This window comes from Ranitomeya variabilis, chromosome 2 (genome assembly GCF_051348905.1).
Source record: "Ranitomeya variabilis isolate aRanVar5 chromosome 2, aRanVar5.hap1, whole genome shotgun sequence".
In the NCBI taxonomy this organism is placed as follows: Eukaryota; Metazoa; Chordata; class Amphibia; order Anura; family Dendrobatidae; genus Ranitomeya; species Ranitomeya variabilis.
The window spans coordinates 464815816-464836852 of NC_135233.1; the positions used below are offsets into that span (position 1 = coordinate 464815816).

The window sequence follows — 21037 nt, forward strand, 5'->3', positions numbered from 1 at the left end:
GGCAAGTGGATAGAGCGCATGCGCGAGTCTCTCACCCCCAGCGCGCTTGCGCTTAGAATCTCCTTGCGTTGGTGAACGGTTACCTAGCGACACAAAGTGGAGGCGGAGCTACAGACCTGCGGTGACCTACGTCCCCGGAAGTAGTTCAAGTGTGAAGCACGTGGGTGCCGGTACCGGAGAATGAAGCTTTTGACGCATAATATGCTGCGGAGCCACGTAAGCGGGGTGACGCGAGGATTCCCGCTAATCATCCGGGTATAATACTTGTGTGTGTGTGTCTGCGCCACACTGAGCCTCGTCCCTATCTCTGCTCTGTCAGGTCTTCTGCGCCTTTTTCCTAACTCTGTAGTGCCCGGGAGGTAATGATTTTGGGGCTGTGACTCTGCCCCTGGCTGATTTTTGTGGGGTTGTTTTTTTATGCAATTATGAATTATGACCAGATTAAAAGTGTCCAGTGTTTGCCTTTATTTTACTCCTGTTGTTCCCCTGGCTATTCCGGCTTTTGTTTTCTTAAAATCCACCATTCGGTTCCAGAGATTATTTAGTGCTGTTTTTTTCTCCTTTTTTCCAAAAGGGCGTGGCTCACAGAATAATTATGCAGATCAAGCTAGAGACACGCCCCAGAGGAACCTGAGCCACGCCTTCTTGAAAATATCTTAAAAATAAGCTCTAAATAAAACAGCCCCTATCTCTGGCACCATGTGGTGGATTACAAAAAAAATTCAGAGGAGCAGCGGGAATCTAGTAAGAGCAAGAATTGGACACCTTTGACTAGGTGACAAAAAAAGAATCCTGATAAATTCTCCTTATGTGTCTCTGTGCTAGTCTGTCTCCATGGTTACAGACTACTTTAGTTGGATTTCATGTAGCATTGGGGGCTCCTCAGTGCTCCTCCCCACCCCCCACTAATCATCAGTTTTCCACCCCGCGCCTCTTAGCTTGATTGACAGCTCTCTTGCTGACAGCGAGCACTGCCTGATTTTAATCCCTGGCACTTCTCCTTTTTTTTTTTTTTTACTATATAAATAAGAAATATAGACATATGTAAGTGATAGTATTGTCATAATCATTCATCCATAAAGAAATAAAACCTTATGGCCCTTCCGGAGCATTCTGATGTCGGTGCAGATAAGTAATCAGTCCAATATCGGACCGCAGTGCACGGACTGGCCGCGGATATCCTGACCTGATTGTGACACTCTCATAGCTATATATCTATAAAGCTGCTCTGCTCTGGTTGGGAGACCTGCGGCCTGTACGGCGTGTTTTACCTGCATGCACATCTGAATAGGCCCTTACAATAAGAGGAGGGAAAGATGCAAATGTAAAAACAAAAATTGCTTGCTGAGAAAAAGGGATAATGATAATAATAAATCTTTATTTATATAGCACCAACATATTCTGCAGCACTTTACAATCCAACAGTTCATATACAAGTCATAAGTAACAATGTTAAAGATAATTAAAGCACAGATAATGATTCCCCTGCCCGTAAGAGCTTACAGTCTACAATGAGGTGGGGGAGACCATCTTGAGGGAATGGGGATAAATAAAGGCTGCATTCGGTTGTCACCAGCCAGTATGTGTGGTTATTTTGGGTGCAGTGGAGTTTGATGGAACGTGATAGGCCGCTCTAAACAGATGTGTTTTTAGGGAGCGCCTAAAACTGTATAAGTTGGGGTTAGTCCTGATTTCTTGGGGTAGAGCATTCAAAAAAGGATTGGTGCAACTTATGAGAAGTCTTGGAGTCAGGAGTGGGAGGTACAGATTAGTGCAGAGACAGGAGAGAAGCGGGCCAAGGACTGACTCCTCAGGGACCCCAATAATGAGACAAAGAGGGGAAGTGGAGCCAGCGAACAAAACACCAGGAGAGAGCAGTGTCCTTAACCCCTTCCCGACCCATGACGCCACGTAGGCGTCATGAAAACCCGTGCCAATCCGACCCATGACGCCTATGTGGCATCATGGAATGATCGCGTCCCTGCAGATCGGGTGAAAGGGTTAACTCCCATTTTACCCGATCTGCAGAGACAGGGGGAGTGGTGCTTCAGCCCAGGGGGGGTGGCTTCACCCCCCCGTGGCTACGATCGCTCTGATTGGCTGTTGAAAGTGAAACTGCCAATCAGAGCGATTTGTAATATTTCACCTAAAAAACAGGTGAAATATTACAATCCAGCCATGGCCGATGCTGCAATATCATCGGCCATGGCTGGAAAACCTGAAGTAAAGTAGGTTCTACCACAGCGATCAAAATAAAAAAAATAATAAATAAACCCCCCCCCCTTTATCACCCCCATAGATAGGGACAATAATAAAATAAAGAAAATATATATTTTTTTTTTTTCCACTAGGGTTAGGGTTAGAACTAGGGTTAGGGTTAGGGGTAGGGTTAGGGTTAGGGTTACAGGTAGGGTTAGGGGTAGGGTTAGGGTTATGGCATGTGCGAATTTGGCTGCGGATCCGCAGCGGATTGGCCGCGGATCCGCAGCGGATTGGCCGCTGCGAATTCGTAGCAGTTTTCCATCAGGTTTACAGTACCGTGTACACCTATGGAAAACCAAATCCGCTGTGCCCATGGTGCGGAAAATTCCGTGCAGAAACGCTGCGTTGTATTTTCCACAGCATGTCAATTCTTTGTGCGGATTCCGCAGCGTTTTACACCTGTTCCTCAATAGGAATCCGCAGGTGAAATCCGCACAAAAAAACACTGGAAATCTGCTGTAAATCCGCAGGTAAAACGCAGTGCCTTTTACTTGCAGATTTTTCAAAAGTCGTGCGGAAAAATCTCACACGAATCCGCTACGTGGGCACATACCCTTAGGGTTAGGGTTGGAATTAGGGCTAGGGTTGGAAATAGGGTTAAGATTAGGCTTGTGGTTAGGGTTACGGATAGGGTTAGGGGTGTGTTGGGGTTACAGTTGTGGTTAGGGTTGGGATTAGGGTTAGGGTTGGGATTAGGGTTAGGATTAGGGTTAGGGTTGGAATTAGGGTTACGGGTGTGTTGGGGTTAGGGTTGTGGTTAGGGGTGTGTTGGGGTTAGGGTTGGGATTAGGGTTATGGCTACAGTTGGGATTAGGATTAGGGGTGTGTTGGGGTTAGTGTTGAAGTTAGAAATGAGGGGTTTCCACTGTTTAGGCACATCAGGGGTCTCCAAACGCAACATGGCGCCACCATTGATTCCAGCCAATCTTGCATTCAAAAAGTCAAATGGTGCTCCCTCCCTTCCAAGCCCCGACGTGTGCCCAAACAGTGGTTTACCCCCACATTTGGGGTACCAGCGTACTCAGGACAAACTGGGCAACAACTGTTGGGGTCCAATTTCTCCTGTTACCCTTGCAAAAATAAAAAATTACTTGCTAAGACATAATTTTTGAGGAAAGAAGAATTATTTTTTATTTTCACGGCTCTGCGTTGTAAACTTCTGTGAAGCACTTGGGGGTTGAACGTGCTCATCACACATCTAGATAAGTTCCTTGGGGGGTCTAGTTTCCAAAATGGGGTCACTTGTGGGGTGTTTCTACTGTTTAGGCACATCAGGGGCTCTGCAAATGCAACGTGACGCCCGCAGACCATTCCATCAAAGTCTGCATTTCAAATGTCACTACTTCCCTTCCGAGCCCTGACGTGCGCCCAAACAGTGGTTTACCCCCACATATGGGGTATCCCTGTACTCACAACAAACTGGGCAACAAACATTGGGGCCCAATTTCTCCTGTTACCCTTGTGAAAATAAAAAATTGCTTGCTAAAACATCTTTTTTGAGGAAAGAAAAATGATTTTTTATTTTCACGGCTCTGCGGTGTAAACTTCTGTGAAGCACTTGGGGGTTGAACGTGCTCATCACACATCTAGATAAGTTCCTTGGGGGGTCTAGTTTCCAAAATGGGGTCACTTGTGGGGTGTTTCTACTGTTTAGGCACATCAGGGGCTCTGCAAATGCAACGTGACGCCCGCAGACCATTCCATCAAAGTCTGCATTTCAAATGTCACTACTTCCCTTCCGAGCCCTGACGTGCGCCCAAACAGTGGTTTACCCCCACATATGGGGTATCACTGTACTCACAACAAACTGGGCAACAAACATTGGGGCCCAATTTCTCCTGTTACCCTTGTGAAAATAAAAAATTGCTTGCTAAAACATCTTTTTTGAGGAAAGAAAAATGATTTTTTATTTTCACGGCTCTGCGGTGTAAACTTCTGTGAAGCACTTGGGGGTTGAACGTGCTCATCACACATCTAGATAAGTTCCTTGGGGGGTCTAGTTTCCAAAATGGGGTCACTTGTGGGGTGTTTCTACTGTTTAGGCACATCAGGGGCTCTGCAAATGCAACGTGACGCCCGCAGACCATTCCATCAAAGTCTGCATTTCAAATGTCACTACTTCCCTTCCGAGCCCTGACGTGCGCCCAAACAGTGGTTTACCCTTCATATGGGGTATCACTGTACTCACAACAAACTGGGCAACAAACATTGGGGCCCAATTTCTCCTGTTACCCTTGTGAAAATAAAAAATTGCTTGCTAAAACATCTTTTTTGAGGAAAGAAAAATGATTTTTTATTTTCACGGCTCTGCGGTGTAAACTTCTGTGAAGCACTTGGGGGTTGAACGTGCTCATCACACATCTAGATAAGTTCCTTGGGGGGTCTAGTTTCCAAAATGGGGTCACTTGTGGGGTGTTTCTACTGTTTAGGCACATCAGGGGCTCTGCAAATGCAACGTGACGCCCGCAGACCATTCCATCAAAGTCTGCATTCCAAAACGTCACTACTTCCCTTCCGAGCCCCGGCATGTGCCCAAACAGTGGTTTACCCCCACATATGGGGTATCAGCGTACTCAGGAGAAACTGGACAACAACTTTTGGGGTCCAATTTCTCCTGTTACCCTTGTAAAAATAAAAAATTCTGGGCTAAAAAAATATTTTTGAGGAAAGGAAACACATTTATTATTTTCACGGCTCTGCGTTATAAACTTCTGCGAAGCACTTGGGGGTTCAAAGTGCTCACCACACATCTAGATTAGTTCCTTGGGAGGTCTAGTTTCCAAAATGGGGTCACTTGTGCGGGAGCTCCAATGTTTAGGCACATAGGGGCTCTCCAAACGTGACATGGTGTCCGCTAATGATTGGAGCTAATTTTCCATTCAAAAAGCCAAATGGCGTGCCTTCCCTTCCGAGCCCTGCAGTGTGCCCAAACAGTGGTTTACCCCCACATATGGGGTATCATCGTACTCAGGACAAACTGGACAACAACATTTGGGGTCCAATTTCTCCTATTACCCTTGGAAAATTAAAAAATCCTGGGCTAAAAATCATTTTTGAGGAAAGAAAAATTATTTTTTATTTTCACGGCTCTGCGTTATAAACTTCTGTGAAGCACCTGGGGGTTATAAGTGCTCACTATGCATCTAGATAAGTTTCTTTGGGGGGTCTAGTTTCCAAAATGGGGTCACTTGTAGGGGAGCTCCAATGTTTAGGCACACAGGGGCTCTCCAAACGCGACATGGTGTCCGCTAACGATTGGAGCTAATTTTCCATTCAAAAAGTCAAATGGCACGCCTCCCCTTCCGAGCCTTGCCGTGCACCCAAACAGTGGTTTACCCCCACATATGAGGTATCAACGTACTCAGCAGAAATTGCCCAACAAATTTTAGGATCCATTTTATCCTGTTGCCCATGTGAAAATGAAAAAATTGAGGCTAAAAGAAATTTTGTGTGAAAAAAAAGTACTTTTTCATTTTTACGGATCAATTTGTGAAGCACCTGAGAGTTTAAAGTGCTCACTATGCTTCTAGATAAGTTCCTTGGGGGGTCTAGTTTCCAAAATGGGGTCACTTGTGGGGGAACTCCAATGTTTAGGCACACAGGGGCTCTCCAAACGTGACATGGTGTCCGCTAGCGATGGAGATAATTTTTCATTCAAAAAGTCAAATGGCGCTCCTTCCCTTCCGAGCCTTACCATGTGCCCAAACAGTGGTTTACCCCCACATGTGAGGTATCAGTGTACTCAGGAGAAATTGTCCAACAAATTTTAGGATCCATTTTATCCTGTTGCCCATGTGAAAATGAAAAAATTGAGGCTAAAATAATTTTTTTGTGAAAAAAAAGTACTGTTTCATTTTTACGGATCAATTTGTGAAGCACCTGGGGGTTTAAAGTGCTCACTATGCTTCTAGATAAGTTCCTTGGGGGGTCTAGTTTCCAAAATGGGGTCACTTGTGGGGGAGCTCCAATGTTTAGGCACACGGGGGCTCTCCAAACGCGACATGGTGTCCGCTAAAGATTGGAGCCAATTTTTCATTCAAAAAGTCAAATGGCGCTCCTTTCCTTCCAAGCCCTGCCGTATGCCCAAACAGTGGTTTACCCCCACATATGAGGTATCAGCGTACTCAGGACAAATTGGACAACATCGTTCGTGGTCCAGTTTCTCCTTTTACCCTTGGGAAAATAAAAAAATTGTTGCTAAAAGATCATTTTTGTGACTAAAAAGTTAAATGTTCATTTTTTCCTTCCATGTTGCTTCTGCTGCTGTGAAACACCTGAAGGGTTAATAAACTTCTTGAATGTGGTTTTGAGCACCTTGAGGGGTGCAGTTTTTAGAATGGTGTCACTTTTGGGTATTTTCAGCCATATAGAACCCTCAAACTGACTTCAAATGTGAGGTGGTCCCTAAAAAAATGGTTTTGTAAATTTTGTTGTAAAAATGAGAAATCACTGGTCAAATTTTAACCCTTATAACTTCCTAGCAAAAAAAAAATTTGTTTCCAAAATTGTGCTGATGTAAAGTAGACATGTGGAAAATGTTATTTATTAACTATTTTGTGTCACATAACTCTCTGGTTTAACAGAATAAAAATTCAAAATGTGAAAATTGCGAAATTTTCAAAATTTTCGCCAAATTTCCGTTTTTTTCACAAATAAACTAAAAAATTATCGACCTAAATTTACCACTAACATGAAGCCCAATATGTCACGAAAAAACATTCTCAGAATCGCTAGGATCCGTTGAAGCGTTCCTGAGTTATTACCTCATAAAGGGACACTGGTCAGAATTGCAAAAAACGGCAAGGTCATTAAGGCCAAAATAGGCTGGGTCATGAAGGGGTTAATGCCTAGTGACTGGAGCCTAGAGAGTAGGAGAGGGTGGTCAACAGTGTCGAAAGCTGCAGGAAGTTTTAGAAGAATGAGCAGAGAGTGGTCACCCTTACATTTTGCTGTCAGAAGGTCATTGGTCACTTTGAGTGCAGTTTCTGTAGAATGTAGGGGGGGGTATATGTAGTTTGTATTGTGAAATCTCTTGACAATTCGGTCTTCAGAATTCATGGACACAGGCCACCTGGTCCTTGGGTCTAGCTCACATTCTATGTAACTTAGGTTGCACTATACAGTCAAGGCCGAAAGTGTTGGCACCCTTGAAATTGTTCCAGAAAAGTGTTTCTCTCAAAACTTATTACAATTATGTACAGTATTTTCCGGCATATAAGACGACTTTTTAACCCCTAAAAATTGTCCCAAAAGTCGGGGGTCGTCTTATACGCCGGGTACGGCGTGTGCAGGGAGCGATCCTGGATGTTCCCAGGGTCTGAAGGAGAGGAGACTCTCCTTCAGGCCCTGGGATCCATATTCATGTAAAAAATAAAGAATAAAAAATATGGATATACTCACCCCTCCGACGAACCCTGGCTGTCACCGCTGCAAGCGTCTGCCTCCGTTCCTAAGAATGCAGAGAGTGAAGGACCTTCGATGACGTCGCGGTCAGGTGGTCCTTCACTCTCTGCATTCTTAGGAACGGAGGCAGACGCTTGCACCGCTGAGGTCCAGGGTCCGTCGGAGGGGTGAGTATATCCATATTTTTTATTTTTATTCTTTATTTTTTACATGAATATGGATTCCAGGGCCTGAAGGAGCGTCTCCTCTCCTCCAGACCCTGGGAACCACACACCGTATAAGACGACTGGGCGTATAAGATGACCACCGTCTTATACAGAGGGCATATCCCAAATTCCATATTTTATATGGAAAAGTTGGGGGTCGTCTTATACGCCCAGTCGTCTTATACACCAGAAAATACGGTACACATCTTTTGTTACACACACGTTTATTTCCTTTGTGTGTATTGGAACAACACAACAAACAGTGAAAAAAAAAAAAAAGCAAATTGGATAGAATTTTACACAAAATCCCAAAAATGAGCCGGACAAAATTGTTGGCATCTTCAACTTAATATTTGGTTGCACACCCTCTGAAATAAATAACTGCAATCAATCGCTTCCTATAACCATTAGCAATCTTCTTACACCTCTCACCTGGAATTTTGGACAATTCTTCATTTGCAAACTGCTCCAGGTCTCTCATATCTGAAGGCTCCTTCTCCCAACAGCAATTTTAGGATCTCTACACAGGTGTTTAATGGAATTTAGATCCGGACTCATTGCTGCCACTTCAGAACGCTCCAGCGCTTTGTTTCCATCCATTTCTGGTGCTTCTTGAAGTATGTTTGGTGTCAGTGTCCTGCTGGAAGACCCATGACCTTGGATGCAAACCCAGCTTTCTGACACTGGGCACTACATTGCAACCCAAAATTCTTGGGTAATCTTGAGATTTTGTGATGTTTTGCACACAGTCAAAGTTACCCAGTGTCAAAGGCACAAAAACATCTTTGAGCTTCGACCGTATTTGTAGGTACTGTGTTCTTTTTTTTTTTTTTTTTTTTAATAGTCCCTGTGTTAGCAGTGGGGTCCTCCTGGGCAGGGTATGGAGTCAGTAAGCCAAACCTCCAACTCCTCAATTTTCCTGACTCCATCACTCTGACTCCACATGCCTGCCTCACTACTGAGCATGTGCAGAAAGTGCAGCACAGATTCATCTTAACTAAAAGCCGAGACATTTCATAAGTTTCCCAAATTCTTATGAAAACATTTACAGCACATCCTGCACTGAACTACTATACTCAATTTATTATATATTTTAGGAGTTGGTTCGTATTATATCGAATCCACAAAAATGGCCACAACTGACTCCACAGCCTTGCTCCTGGGTCTCCTTCCATAGCATTTTGTTTCTTTCAAATGTTGGTGGATAGCTCGCCCTGACACTGATGCACCCTGAGCCTGCAGGACAGCTTGAATTTCTTTGGACCATAATTGGGCTGCCTATCCATCATCCGGACTATCCTGCGTTGCAACCTTCATCAATTTTTCTCTGCTGCCAACTTCCAAGAAGATTAGCTACAGTGCCATAGGTGGTAAGCTTCTTGACTATGTTGTGCACCTTGAACACCAAGATCTCTGGACATGGACTTGTAACCTTGAGATTGTTGATTTATTTCTTCAAGAATTTTAGTTCTCAAGTCCTCAGACAGTTCTCCTTTCCTTTTTCTGTTTTCTATGCTTAGGGCTCTTTTCCATTTGCGAGAATCACGTCCGTGTCTCGCATGTGAAAACCAAGCTCTGGCACCGGCACTTGGGAGCGGAACGTGCGGCTCCATGTGTTGCTATGCGGCCGCACGCTCCGCTCTGGAGTGCTGGCGCCAGAGCTTGGTTTTCACATGCGAGACATGGACGTGTTTCTCGCAAATGGAAAAGAGCCCTTAGTGTGGCACACACAGACACACAATTAACAGATTGAGACAATGTCTCTTTTTATCTGGTTTCAGATGTGATTTTCATATTGCCCACACCTGTCACTTGCCACAGGTGAGTTTGAACGAGCATCACATGTTTGAAACAAAGTTGTTTGCCAACAATTTTGTCTTGTCTATTTTTGGGGTTTGGTGTGAAATTGTGCCCAAGTTGCCCTTTTCCTGTTTTTTTTTTCTATGGTTACTTCTGTATTATAAAATGTGTGTAATTTCAATAATGTTCTGGGAGAAATACTTAATTTTTTGGAACAATTTCAAGGGTGCCAACACTTTCAGCCATGACTGTAACTACGGTACATTCAGCTAATGATGTTTGATAATATATGTCCTGGCACCACCTACATAACTGACTCTTGTGCATATACTGAGCTGTAGAACCCAATTTGGGTATGTTCACACAAGGCATGTATTTTTTTTTCTGCATGAAAAACGCAGTGCGTGCGTTTTTCCAACATGGCAGCCATGGGGGTCTTCAGCAGGTAGACATGCAAGTGTGCTCGAGCCCCAGCCCTCCTAAACAGTCACATAAAACTCACCTGTGTAGACATTAATGTTTGATCTGTCATAACTACGTCTTATTCCTGCTCTTTCCTGCACAATTGGTATGGAGTGGTGCCCCTTTTCTACGGAGCAGGACCTTATTTCATCTTTCCCTCTTGCAGCACTAGATGGCGCCGTACTAGGATGCATTCTAGAATACCTAGCCTCCGCTCTGTATTATTTGTTCTGAATGACTTAATGTTTTCTCTGCTTTGATTTTAGGCCGAGGAGGTGAAGCTGAATTCTGTGGACTTTAACCGCGAGTTTGTGACTCGTATGATTCCTAAGCTGGAATGGGAGGCCCTGGTGCAGTCTGCAGAGAGCGTGAGTAGCCTTCATTCACTCTAGCATCTGTGTATAAGTAAAAATGTAGCATCGCTCGTCACATTTAATCATTTTTTAATCTTTTTTTGTGCTACTTTTATTTCTTTGGTTCTAAAAATATAGAATAGACTGCACCTGGTCTTTCTTCGTAATCTCACTTCCAAACGATACCTCCAATATTCACTATAAAAAAAACAAAACAACACAAAAACGGTGACCCTGCAATAAGTGTTCATGTATTTCAAGCAGTAATATTTAGAATACGGCTACATAGAGACTGTGGCTGTGATACAGGTGACGTGTCCAAAAATCATTATGTATAGCTGCAGCAAAAATTCCATATACCGTATATACAGTACAGACCAAAAGTTTGGACACACCTTCTCATTTAAAGATATTTCTGTATTTTCAAGACTATGAAAATTGTGCATTCACACTGAAGGCATCAAAACTATGAATGTGGAATTATATACTTAACAAAAAAGTGTGAAACAACTGAAAATATGTCTTATATTGTAGGTTCTTCAAAGTAGCCACCTTTTGCTTTGATGACTGCTTTGCACACTCTTGGCATTCTCTTGATGAGCTTCAAGAGGTAGTCACTGGGAATGGTCTTCCAACAATCTTGAAGGAGTTCCCAGAGATGCTTAGCACTCGTTGGCCCTTTTGCCTTCACTCTGCGGTCCAGCTCACCCCAAACCATCTCGATTGGGTGCAGGTCTGGTGACTGTGGAGGCCAGGTCATCTGGCGTAGCACCCCATCACTCTCCTTCTTGGTCAAATAGCCCTTACACAGCCTGGAGGTGTGTTTGGGGTCATTGTCCTGTTGAAAAATAAATGACGGTCCAACTAAACGCAAACCGGATGGAACAGCAACAACTGTTAGGGCTTGTTTCCATTTGCGAGAAACACGTCCGTGTCTCGCATGTGGAAACCAAGCTTTGGTGCCGGCACTCCAGAGCGGAGCGTGCGGCTCCATGTGTTCCTATGCGGCCGCACGCTCCGCTCCCAAGTGCCGGCACCAGAGCTTGGTTTCCACATGCGAGACACGGACGTGTTTCTCGCAAATGGAAACAAGCCCTAACAGTTGTTGTAGAGATGTGTCTGCTGCTAGAACTCTGTGTGGCACTGACCTGGTCTCTAATCTGAGCTGCTGTTAACCTGCGATTTCTGAGGCTGGTGACTCGGATAAACTTATCCTCAGAAGCAGAGGTGACTCTTGGTCTTCCTTTCCTGGGGTGGTCCTCATGTGAGCTAGTTTCTTTGTAGTTCTTGATGGTTTTTGCAACTGCACTTGGGGACACTTTCAAAGTTTTCCCAATTTTTCGGACTGACTGACCTTCATTTCTTAAAGTAATGATGGCCACTCATTTTTCTTTACTTAGCTGCTTTTTTCTTGCCAAAATACAAATTCTAATGGTATGTGTCCACGTTCAGGATTGCATCAGGATTTGGTCAGGATTTTTCATCAGTATTTGTAAGCCAAAACCAGGAAATCCCCTCCACTATGCTGTAACATCTGGACGCTGCATTTTTTATGCATGCTGCTCAATGCTGCATCAAAAACGCAGCGTTTCCTGAACGTGGTATGTGTCCACGGTCAGTAAACGCTGCTTGTTTGACGCTGCGCAGAGCTGCGGCGTCAAACACGCAGCGTCCAGATGTTCCAGCATAGTGGAGGGGATTTTATGAAATCCCGTGTCCACTATGCGTGGAAACACGCATCCGACTTCCCTGCGACTCCGGACATGCTGCGCGTCTTTTCAGATCGCAGCATGTCCGTGCTACCTGCGTCGCCGCAAGTAATATCACAGGGCGCTATGCGAGGGTGCGATGATCCCGGATGTGTACAGTTAACACATCCGGCATCATCGCGTCCCAGAAAGGGGGCGGGGCTTAGCGCCGAGCGGCTTCGCCGCTCCGGCGATACCGCCGGCCATCCTGACCGTGGACACGTACCCTTAGGGTATGTGTCCACGTTCAGGATTGCATCAGGATTTGGTCAGGATTTTTCATCAGTATTTGTAAGCCAAAACCAGGAGTGGGTGATAAATGCAGAAGTTGTGCATATGTTTCTATTATACTTCTCCTCTATTTGTTCCACTCCTGGTTTTGGCTTACAAATACTGATGAAAAATCCTGACCAAATCCTGATGCAATCCTGAACGTGGACGGCGATACCGCCGGCCATCCTGACCGTGGACACGTACCCTAACAGTCTATTCAGTAGGACTATCAGCTGTGTATCCACCAGACTTCTGCACAACACAACTGATGGTCCCAACCCCATTTATAAGGCAAGAAATCCCACTTATTAAACCTGACAGGGCACACCTGTGAAGTGAAAACCATTCCCGGTGACTACCTCTTGAAGCTCATCAAGAGAATGCCAAGAGTGTGCAAAGCAGTCATCAAAGCAAAAGATGGCTACTTTGAAGAACCTAGAATATTAGACATATTTTCAGTTGTTTCACACTTTTTTTGTTAAGTATATAATTCCACATGTGTTAATTCATAGTTTTGATGCCTTCAGTGTGAATGTACAGTTTTCATAGTCATGAAAATACAGAAAAATCTTTAAATGAGAAGGTGTGTCCAAACTTTTGGTCTGTACTGTATATAATGCTATATATAATAATACGTTTCTGTTTTTTCCTCCCCTTCTCCCAAGAGCAATGACTTTTATATTTCTATCAACATAGCCATATTGGGGGCAGATTTATTTTTTTTGCAGTATGATATGTAGCTTGTGATGACCTCATTCACGTTACATATAATGTACTGAAGAACAGTTAAAAAAAAAAATAAGTAAGGTGTAATAGTGAAGAGAAAAAAAAAAACTATTTTGCCATTCTTTTTTGGGTTTGGTATCTATTTTGCAGTACCCATGACCTGGCAATACGATTCTTCAGGACAATACAAGTCCAGTTATACCAAACTTCTAGATCATTTTTTTTATATCTTAGTACTTAAAGGGAGGGTGCCGTGATTTTAGTTTTTGTATTAATAATTATTGATTATATAATCAATTATTTTTAATATAAAAGTAATTGTACTACTTTCATACTTTTTTATTTATTCACTTTTACTTTTACCACTGGAGGCCGCCATTTTTATTAGTGTGGGTGTAAGTGTCTGGGCACGACACTTGCACACCTCACTTACGGCAGCCATGGGCATAGGAGCCAACAGTCGGGCTCCGACCGCTTCTTTCATTGAGGCTGCTCCTCCTGCCTCTCAGCTGTGACTTGGGCACGCCCACTGAGCTGCTACGTCACAGCTGTGAGACGAGATCACGGCCATTTTGTTGTTTATTTTCCTCTGTCATCGCACACACAGCTCAGTGCGTGCGATGGCAGGAGCTGCCAGGGAGAAGCTGCTGCTGGGAAGCGAGGGTCCGAGGTAAGTATCTGCAGCGAGGAGCGGTGATTGCAGCCTGTACTTCGTATTACAGTACAGGCTGCAGTCACTGCCGACCTGTTCAGAGCACAGCAGGGAGATCGTCACACTGCTCTGCCCTGAACAGGATTCAGCACTTCCTGGGAGAGGAGGGAAGGTAAGTACAGAGTTTTTATTTTCTTATGCATCTACCACTGCTACCTGCCCCTATATACCACTGCTGCCTGCCCCAATATACCACCTACCACTGCTACCTGCCTCTATATACCACTGCTACCTGCCTCTATATACCACCTACCACTGCTACCTGCCCCTATATACCACCTACCACTGCTACCTGCCCCTATATATATACCACCTACCACTGCTACTTGCCCCTATATATACCACCTACCACTGCTACCTGCCCCTATATATATACCACCTACCACTGCTACCTGCCCCTATATACCACCTACCACTGCTACCTGCCCCTATATACCACTGCTACCTGCCCCTATATACCACTGCTGCCTGCCCCAATATACCACCTACCACTGCTACCTGCCTCTATATACCACTGCTACCTGCCTCTATATACCACTGCTACCTGCCTCTATATACCACCTACCACTGCTACCTGCCCCTATATACCACCTACCACTGCTGCCTGCCCCAATATACCACCTACCACTGCTACCTGCCTCTATATACCACTGCTACCTGCCTCTATATACCACCTACCACTGCTACCTGCCCCTATATACCACCTACCACTGCTACCTGCCCCTATATATATATACCACCTACCACTGCTACTTGCCCCTATATATACCACTGCTGCCTGCCCCTATATATACCACCTACCACTGCTGCCTGCCCCTATATATACCACCTACCACTACCTGCCCCTATATATACCACCTACCACTGCTACCTGCCCCTATATACCACTACCTGCCCCTATATACCACCTACCACTGCTACCTGCCCCTATATACCACCTACCACTGCTACCTGCCCCTATATACCACCTACCACTGCTACCTGCCCCTATATACCACCTACCACTGCTACCTGCCCCTATATACCACCTACCACTGCTACCTGCCCCTATATACCACCTACCACTGCTACCTGCCCCTATATATACCACCTACCACTGCTACCTGCCCCTATATATACCACCTACCACTGCTACCTGCCCCTATATACCACTGCTACCTGCCCCTATATACCACTGCTACCTGCCCCTATATACCACTGCTACCTGCCCCTATATACCACTGCTACCTGCCCCTATATACCACTGCTGCCTGCCCCAATATACCACCTACCACTGCTACCTGCCTCTATATACCACTATCTGCCTCTATATACCACTGCTACCTGCCTCTATATACACCTACCACTGCTACCTCTGTCCTGTGTAGCTAATCTAGTCCTGTGTAGCTAATCTAGTCCTGTGTAGCTAATCTAGTCCTGTGTAGCTAATCCTGTCCTGTGTACTGTGTCCTCAGCAGTCAGTATCACACAGGACAGGATTAGATACACGGCTCAGCAGTTGGTATCACACAGGACAGGATTAGATACACGGCTCAGCAGTCGGTATCGGACAGGACAGGATTAGATACACGGCTCAGCAGTCGGTATCACACAGGACAGGATTAGATACACGGCTCAGCAGTCAGTATCTAATCCTCTCCTATGCACTCCTCTCCCCCCTGCGTGTCTTTCCCATTGTGGTTTATTATTTTTGTTGTGGGAGATGAGGGAGTCGAGGATTATGCATTCGGTATGGTTTAAAAAAGATTAATAAAGGACTTTATTCTGGCCGAGTCTTTATTTACAATACAACTATAGGATTAGTATCGGATGGGTGCCTTATAGACGCCTCTCCATTACTAAGCCGTGGGCTTGATGTCACCGGACAATATGAAGGTGACCTTAACCCCACAAATATGAACCCCACTTACTACCGCTACAGGGCAAGTGGAAATTGCCAGGCAAAGCGCCAGAAAAGGCGCATGTAAAAGGTGGCTGAGAGCTGATGTTTTTAGCCTGGGGGGGACAATATCCAATGCCCCTTCCTAGGCTATTGTCAGCCAGCAGCTGTCTGCATAGTATTTGATGGTTATTAATTAAAGGGGGCCCCACGTCTTTTTTTTTTTGGGGGTGTCCCCCATTTTAATAGCCAGTAAAGGCTAAGTATGCAGTTTGGAGCGTGTGAGTGTGAGCACCCCCCCCCCATAGACCAGTACACTGCTCTCCTGAAATACTCTGTGCTCCTGTCACCCTGCTCCTTCCACCATACGTCTCTGTGACCTCCCTAGAGCAGCACAATACCATATGGATCACGTATAATGCCGGTATATATATTTATCACATAATACTCCCATAAAGACCACTTATTATGCCGAGATATTATAATATATATATAATATCACACATTATGCCGCCAAGTATTGTGTGATTTATGTGACGGTATTATATGTGATCTATATGGCGGTATTATGTTTGATCAGTGTTGTGGAATGATGTAAAAACTATATGACGGTGGTATATGAGAACTATATTGTGGGATTATGTGTGATGTATGTGGCAGTACTTGGTGAGAATTATATGGTGGTATTATGTGAGAACTGTATGACAGTATTGTGTGATCTATTTGATAGTATTGTGTGATCTATATGGCGGTATGTGAGAACACTATGGCAGTATTATCTTCAGAAAGCGGACCCATTCTATGGTGGTCCTGGCTGAGCACCTGCACACGGGTCTGGGGTAATAGAGGGGGCAGCATGACCTCCAGTTAGGTGCAGTCAGGGCTGGTGATGCAGCTGAAGAGAGGGGTCTCATTTTTATCATTACTCTATGGCTACATTTCCTTCCCAGCGTCACCCCGGACTGCGCCTGTCGTCTCACTTTCACACATCACCAGGACAGGATGGAGAAGACAGGATCTGAGGAGGGGAATGGGGTCTGCATGCAAAGTCTGGATCAGAACAGGCCATCAATCTGCAGAAATGTTTCCTGGATTTCTGTGGAGCAGACGGTCCATCCATGTGTATAAAAGACAGCGCTCTATGTACAATCCCTGGCTGCTCCGCGCACTGAACATGGTGCCCCCCATAGACCAGCACACTGCTCTCCTGAAATACTCTGTGCTGCTGTCACCCTGCTCCCTCCACCACATATCTCCCAGAATCCTTGCTGCCTGCCATCCTCGGTGACTGTCTACTTGTCAGTATAAGGCTGCCGTCACACTAGCAGTATTTGGTCAGTATTTTACCTCAGTATTTGTAGCCAAAACCAGGAGTGGGTGATGAATACAGAAGTGGTGCATATGTTTCTATTATACTTTTCCTCTATTTGTTCCACTCCTGGTTTTGGCTTACAAATACTGAGGTAAAATACTGACCAAATACTGCTAGTGTGACGGCAGCCTTACTCTGCAGTCACCAACAAAATGGCTGCTCACTGGGTTCCTGAATCTCCTCCTCTCTTATCCCTTAGCAAACACCCAGAAGGGAAGGAGAGGAGACATCACACACGTCAGCAGACTCCGCCCATAATTACTGCAGTGCAGTAATGTGAGCTAGTTGTACACTAGGTTTTTCTGAAATTTCAGCAGCTGCTCCCCCTAGTGTTTAAAAGTGGAAATTCCAAAACTTTTCAAATTATTTTTCATATTTTACTAAATTATACACAAACGATAATATTTTTTAAGAAAATTTAAACATTAATTCTTTACATTTTTACAATTGCTGTAAAAAAAAAAAATGTTGATGGCACCTTCCCTTTAAAGAAAGTAAAAGTTTGGTGACACAAACCCAATTTTTGTTCTGTATATTTTTTTTATAGATGTGTAATTTTTTTGTGTCTGTGTGCAATGGCTTATTTTTTTGCACTTAAAACTAACAAACCTTTTATTTCCCCAGACTATTTTGGATGCGTATGACCATGTTCAAGGCCATGTTCACACTTTCAGTATTTTACATTAGTATTTATAAGCCAAACCAGTGGGTGATTAAATACAGAAGTGGTGACATGTTTCTATTAGGGTATGTGCACACGTATCTGTGAGGGCTGCGGATTTTTCCTGTGGATTTGATAAATCCACAGGGCAAAACCGCTGCGGTTTTTCCTGTGGATTTATCGCGGTTTCTGCTGCAGGTTTACACCTGCAGTTTTCTTTTGGAGCAGGTGTTTCCGCGCGTTTTTTTCCGCAGCATGTGCACTGCGGATTTCGTTTCCCATAGGTTTACATTATACTGTAAACACATGGGAAACCGCTGCGGATCCGCAGCAAAATCTGCAGCGTGTGCACATACCCTTATACTTTTCCTCTGATTATTCCACTCCTGCTTTTGGCTTACAAATACTGATGGAAAATACTGAACATGTGACCGTAGCCTTAGAGGCAGGTCCTGGCTGTATAACACAGCCGGCGCTCGCTGTATATGGAGAAGGCTCAGCGCCGTGCACCCGACATGTCGGGAAGGGGTAGTGACACCAGTTTGCTCTCGTTGCAGCTGGGGCATGGCTCGGACCTTCCAAGAGAACTTGTATCTGGATATGAGAATGATGAGGAGTTCTTGAAGAAAGTTCACCATGTATTGCTGGAGGTAAGACCCCAAGATACAAGGAGGGTGGGGGGTGGACGTGCACCATGTTATACTAGTGCACTCCTCTTCTTATTAATCTCTGCCAGGTTGAAGTTACTGAAGGTGCCTTGAAATGTCCTGAGTCCGGCACAGAATTTCCCATCAATAGAGGAATTCCCAACATGCTCATTAATGAGGAGGAGTCCTAAGGAGCCGTCCTGTTCCCCGGCCTGTAAATATCATCCCACCCTTTGTTCTGTCCGTTCTTATTAAACGCTGTTACCTGTTGAACATTTTGCGTCTTTTCTGAGAAGCCCCTTGCAATTGTCTTTAGTATGTACCGCAAGACACGGATTGTCCGGGGGTCTCCTAAACCGATCTTGACGGCCTCATACATGACTACGAGACCCACGGCCCGTCTGGGCATTGTGGTTCGTACTTAGACTGTGATTCACAGATGTCTGAATGAGGCTTACATTGTATACCCAAATGATCAGCACAAAACATGAAATCTCCCTGATGTTTATTGCAGTTCAGGCCCATGAGAGCCTTAATAATATACAACGGTCTGTATATAAGCCATGAGGTATATTACATATGCACATTATTCTATAGGCTATGTACAGTAGATCACCCACCAGGACTAGGGTAACCAACCAAAATACAGAGGAGCTAAAACAAGGGGGATAGAGGACATCGAGACAAAAATACCAGTAATTCAGGGACTGTAGTAAGAATACTAGAAGCGCAGGAGAGCAGAATGTAGTGTAGCTGCAAGGGAAGGCAATACAACACTAGACGAAAGGACCAGGTCCCCTCCGATACTGCAGGGTGTCGGTACCTCGCCGGCATATATTGTTTTCAAGCTGTGGATAAACTGTCCCTTATATGGTAAATGAAGTAAAAGTCAGGATTTATGCACCAAGATGTCAGAACTGCCCAATATGTTCCCCAAGCAGGGGGCCGTGTGGGTACCCTAATATCGGACGTAAGATATAGCTCATCACTTGTCTGCATAGATCACTTCTATATTGAACAATAATTTACACTTTGCCTTCATGTCAGCGGAAAGTTCATTGAGCACATTGACTAATACTGGTGCAGTCTGGAGAGGAGTAGCTAGTAAAAGTAAGGTGACCAAACCAAAAATGCATGCAAGGGGAAATGGGTGATCATTTGGTTAATGAACCGTTTCGATCCTTACTGTTGTACTCTTTGCTTTCATACATCTGATCTGAAGATATAACATGGTGAATATAATCGAGAAAACGTTCCACAAAAAAAACACAGACCTCTATTCATTAGTCTGACTTTTTGCTTTTTTTTTTTCCCCCAAAAGATCAAAAGCCAATGCACTTTTCTCTACACTCGAGAGCTCATTCTTACTATTGGGCCAAGTTTATATATCGAGGGTTTTAAATGCTATTATTAAGGGTTTAGGCAGATGTCAGTTTCTCTCGTACAAATTCGACTTGTGTTTTTCATGGATAGCATTAGTCTATGGGCAGGTTCACCTGTTCGATATTTTAATTTTTCCCCCCTTTTTGTCAAAGCGGTTTGCACAAAAACACAGAAACTTGTCCAATATTAATTTGAGCACCATATCAAGGTCACCGATGCAAGTCTATGCATCGGCATCGGATGCCTCCTGTGCGCTGTCAGTTTTTCACAGACTGATCGAAGAAGCTGGAGAAACATCAGGTTTTTTTTTGTAGCTTTGATCACATGCTTTTGTGAATCCCTAATGTGTTTTCGTGCACCCACTTCCTCTTGTAGGGTTTTTGACACTTGTGTGGCTTGGCAGAAGTGAGCAATGAACAAAACAGATTGTAAATGTGAAGAACGTGACCATGCTTGCGTACATTTACCATTTATATTATGGCACCAATTGCTCTGCGCTAAATGAAAAATCTGATGCATACCACCATATATATGGTTCGAGTTTGGTTTCCATATATTTTGCCATAAATGCCAATCAACCTGTGAAACTGACAGGTTTGCTCTGGATACACTGTCCGCCAACCATTTTTTCCTAACAGGATTTGTCAGTCTGTGCCAGATTACTCGGGGACTTCAGTTAAGGTAAAGTTATCACTGAGTTGAACTCAGGGCAGAGGAGTAAATAGGCTTGGTAAGACTTAATGGGATTTTCGGCGTTAATTTTATATGCATGCGGAGGGGCGATATTGGCCACGGCAGGGTGCTGGACTGGCGTCTCTCTTTCTCCATCAGGAAGAAAGACATGATAATAATTCTCTGCACCATTAACGATGCATACAATTGTTATTTATGGGAGTCCAAACCCTCCCTGGCCTAATGGCATTATAGCTTTACCATTAGGAAAATGTGGCTGCAGCTCATCTACATAGTCTCCACATATGATAATCACAGTAGTGGCTCTAGCCGGGAGTTGCAAAAAAAAAAAGTATAAAGGGAAGACAAGACTTGTATGTTATCCATGATTTGGATCAATTCCTGGTTTGGACTCAACATGCCTGGAGCTGAAGTTGCATGACTGACTGTGGTCTGCGTCCATAGACTTGTAGTCCGT

At 44.4% G+C, this 21037-nt stretch overlaps 1 protein-coding gene across 1 annotated transcript; it reads left to right on the forward strand.

Moving 5' to 3' along the window:
* Positions 1 to 11: 11 nt before the first annotated feature.
* Positions 12 to 18777, forward strand: TRMT112 (tRNA methyltransferase activator subunit 11-2). The gene is made up of 4 exons (XM_077287580.1): positions 12 to 255; positions 10400 to 10501; positions 18415 to 18507; positions 18594 to 18777. The coding sequence occupies exons 1-4, from the start codon at positions 181 to 183 to the stop codon at positions 18693 to 18695; spliced, it is 372 nt and encodes a 123-aa protein (XP_077143695.1). The 5' UTR covers positions 12 to 180; the 3' UTR covers positions 18696 to 18777.
* The last annotated feature ends 2260 nt before the right edge of the window (positions 18778 to 21037 follow it).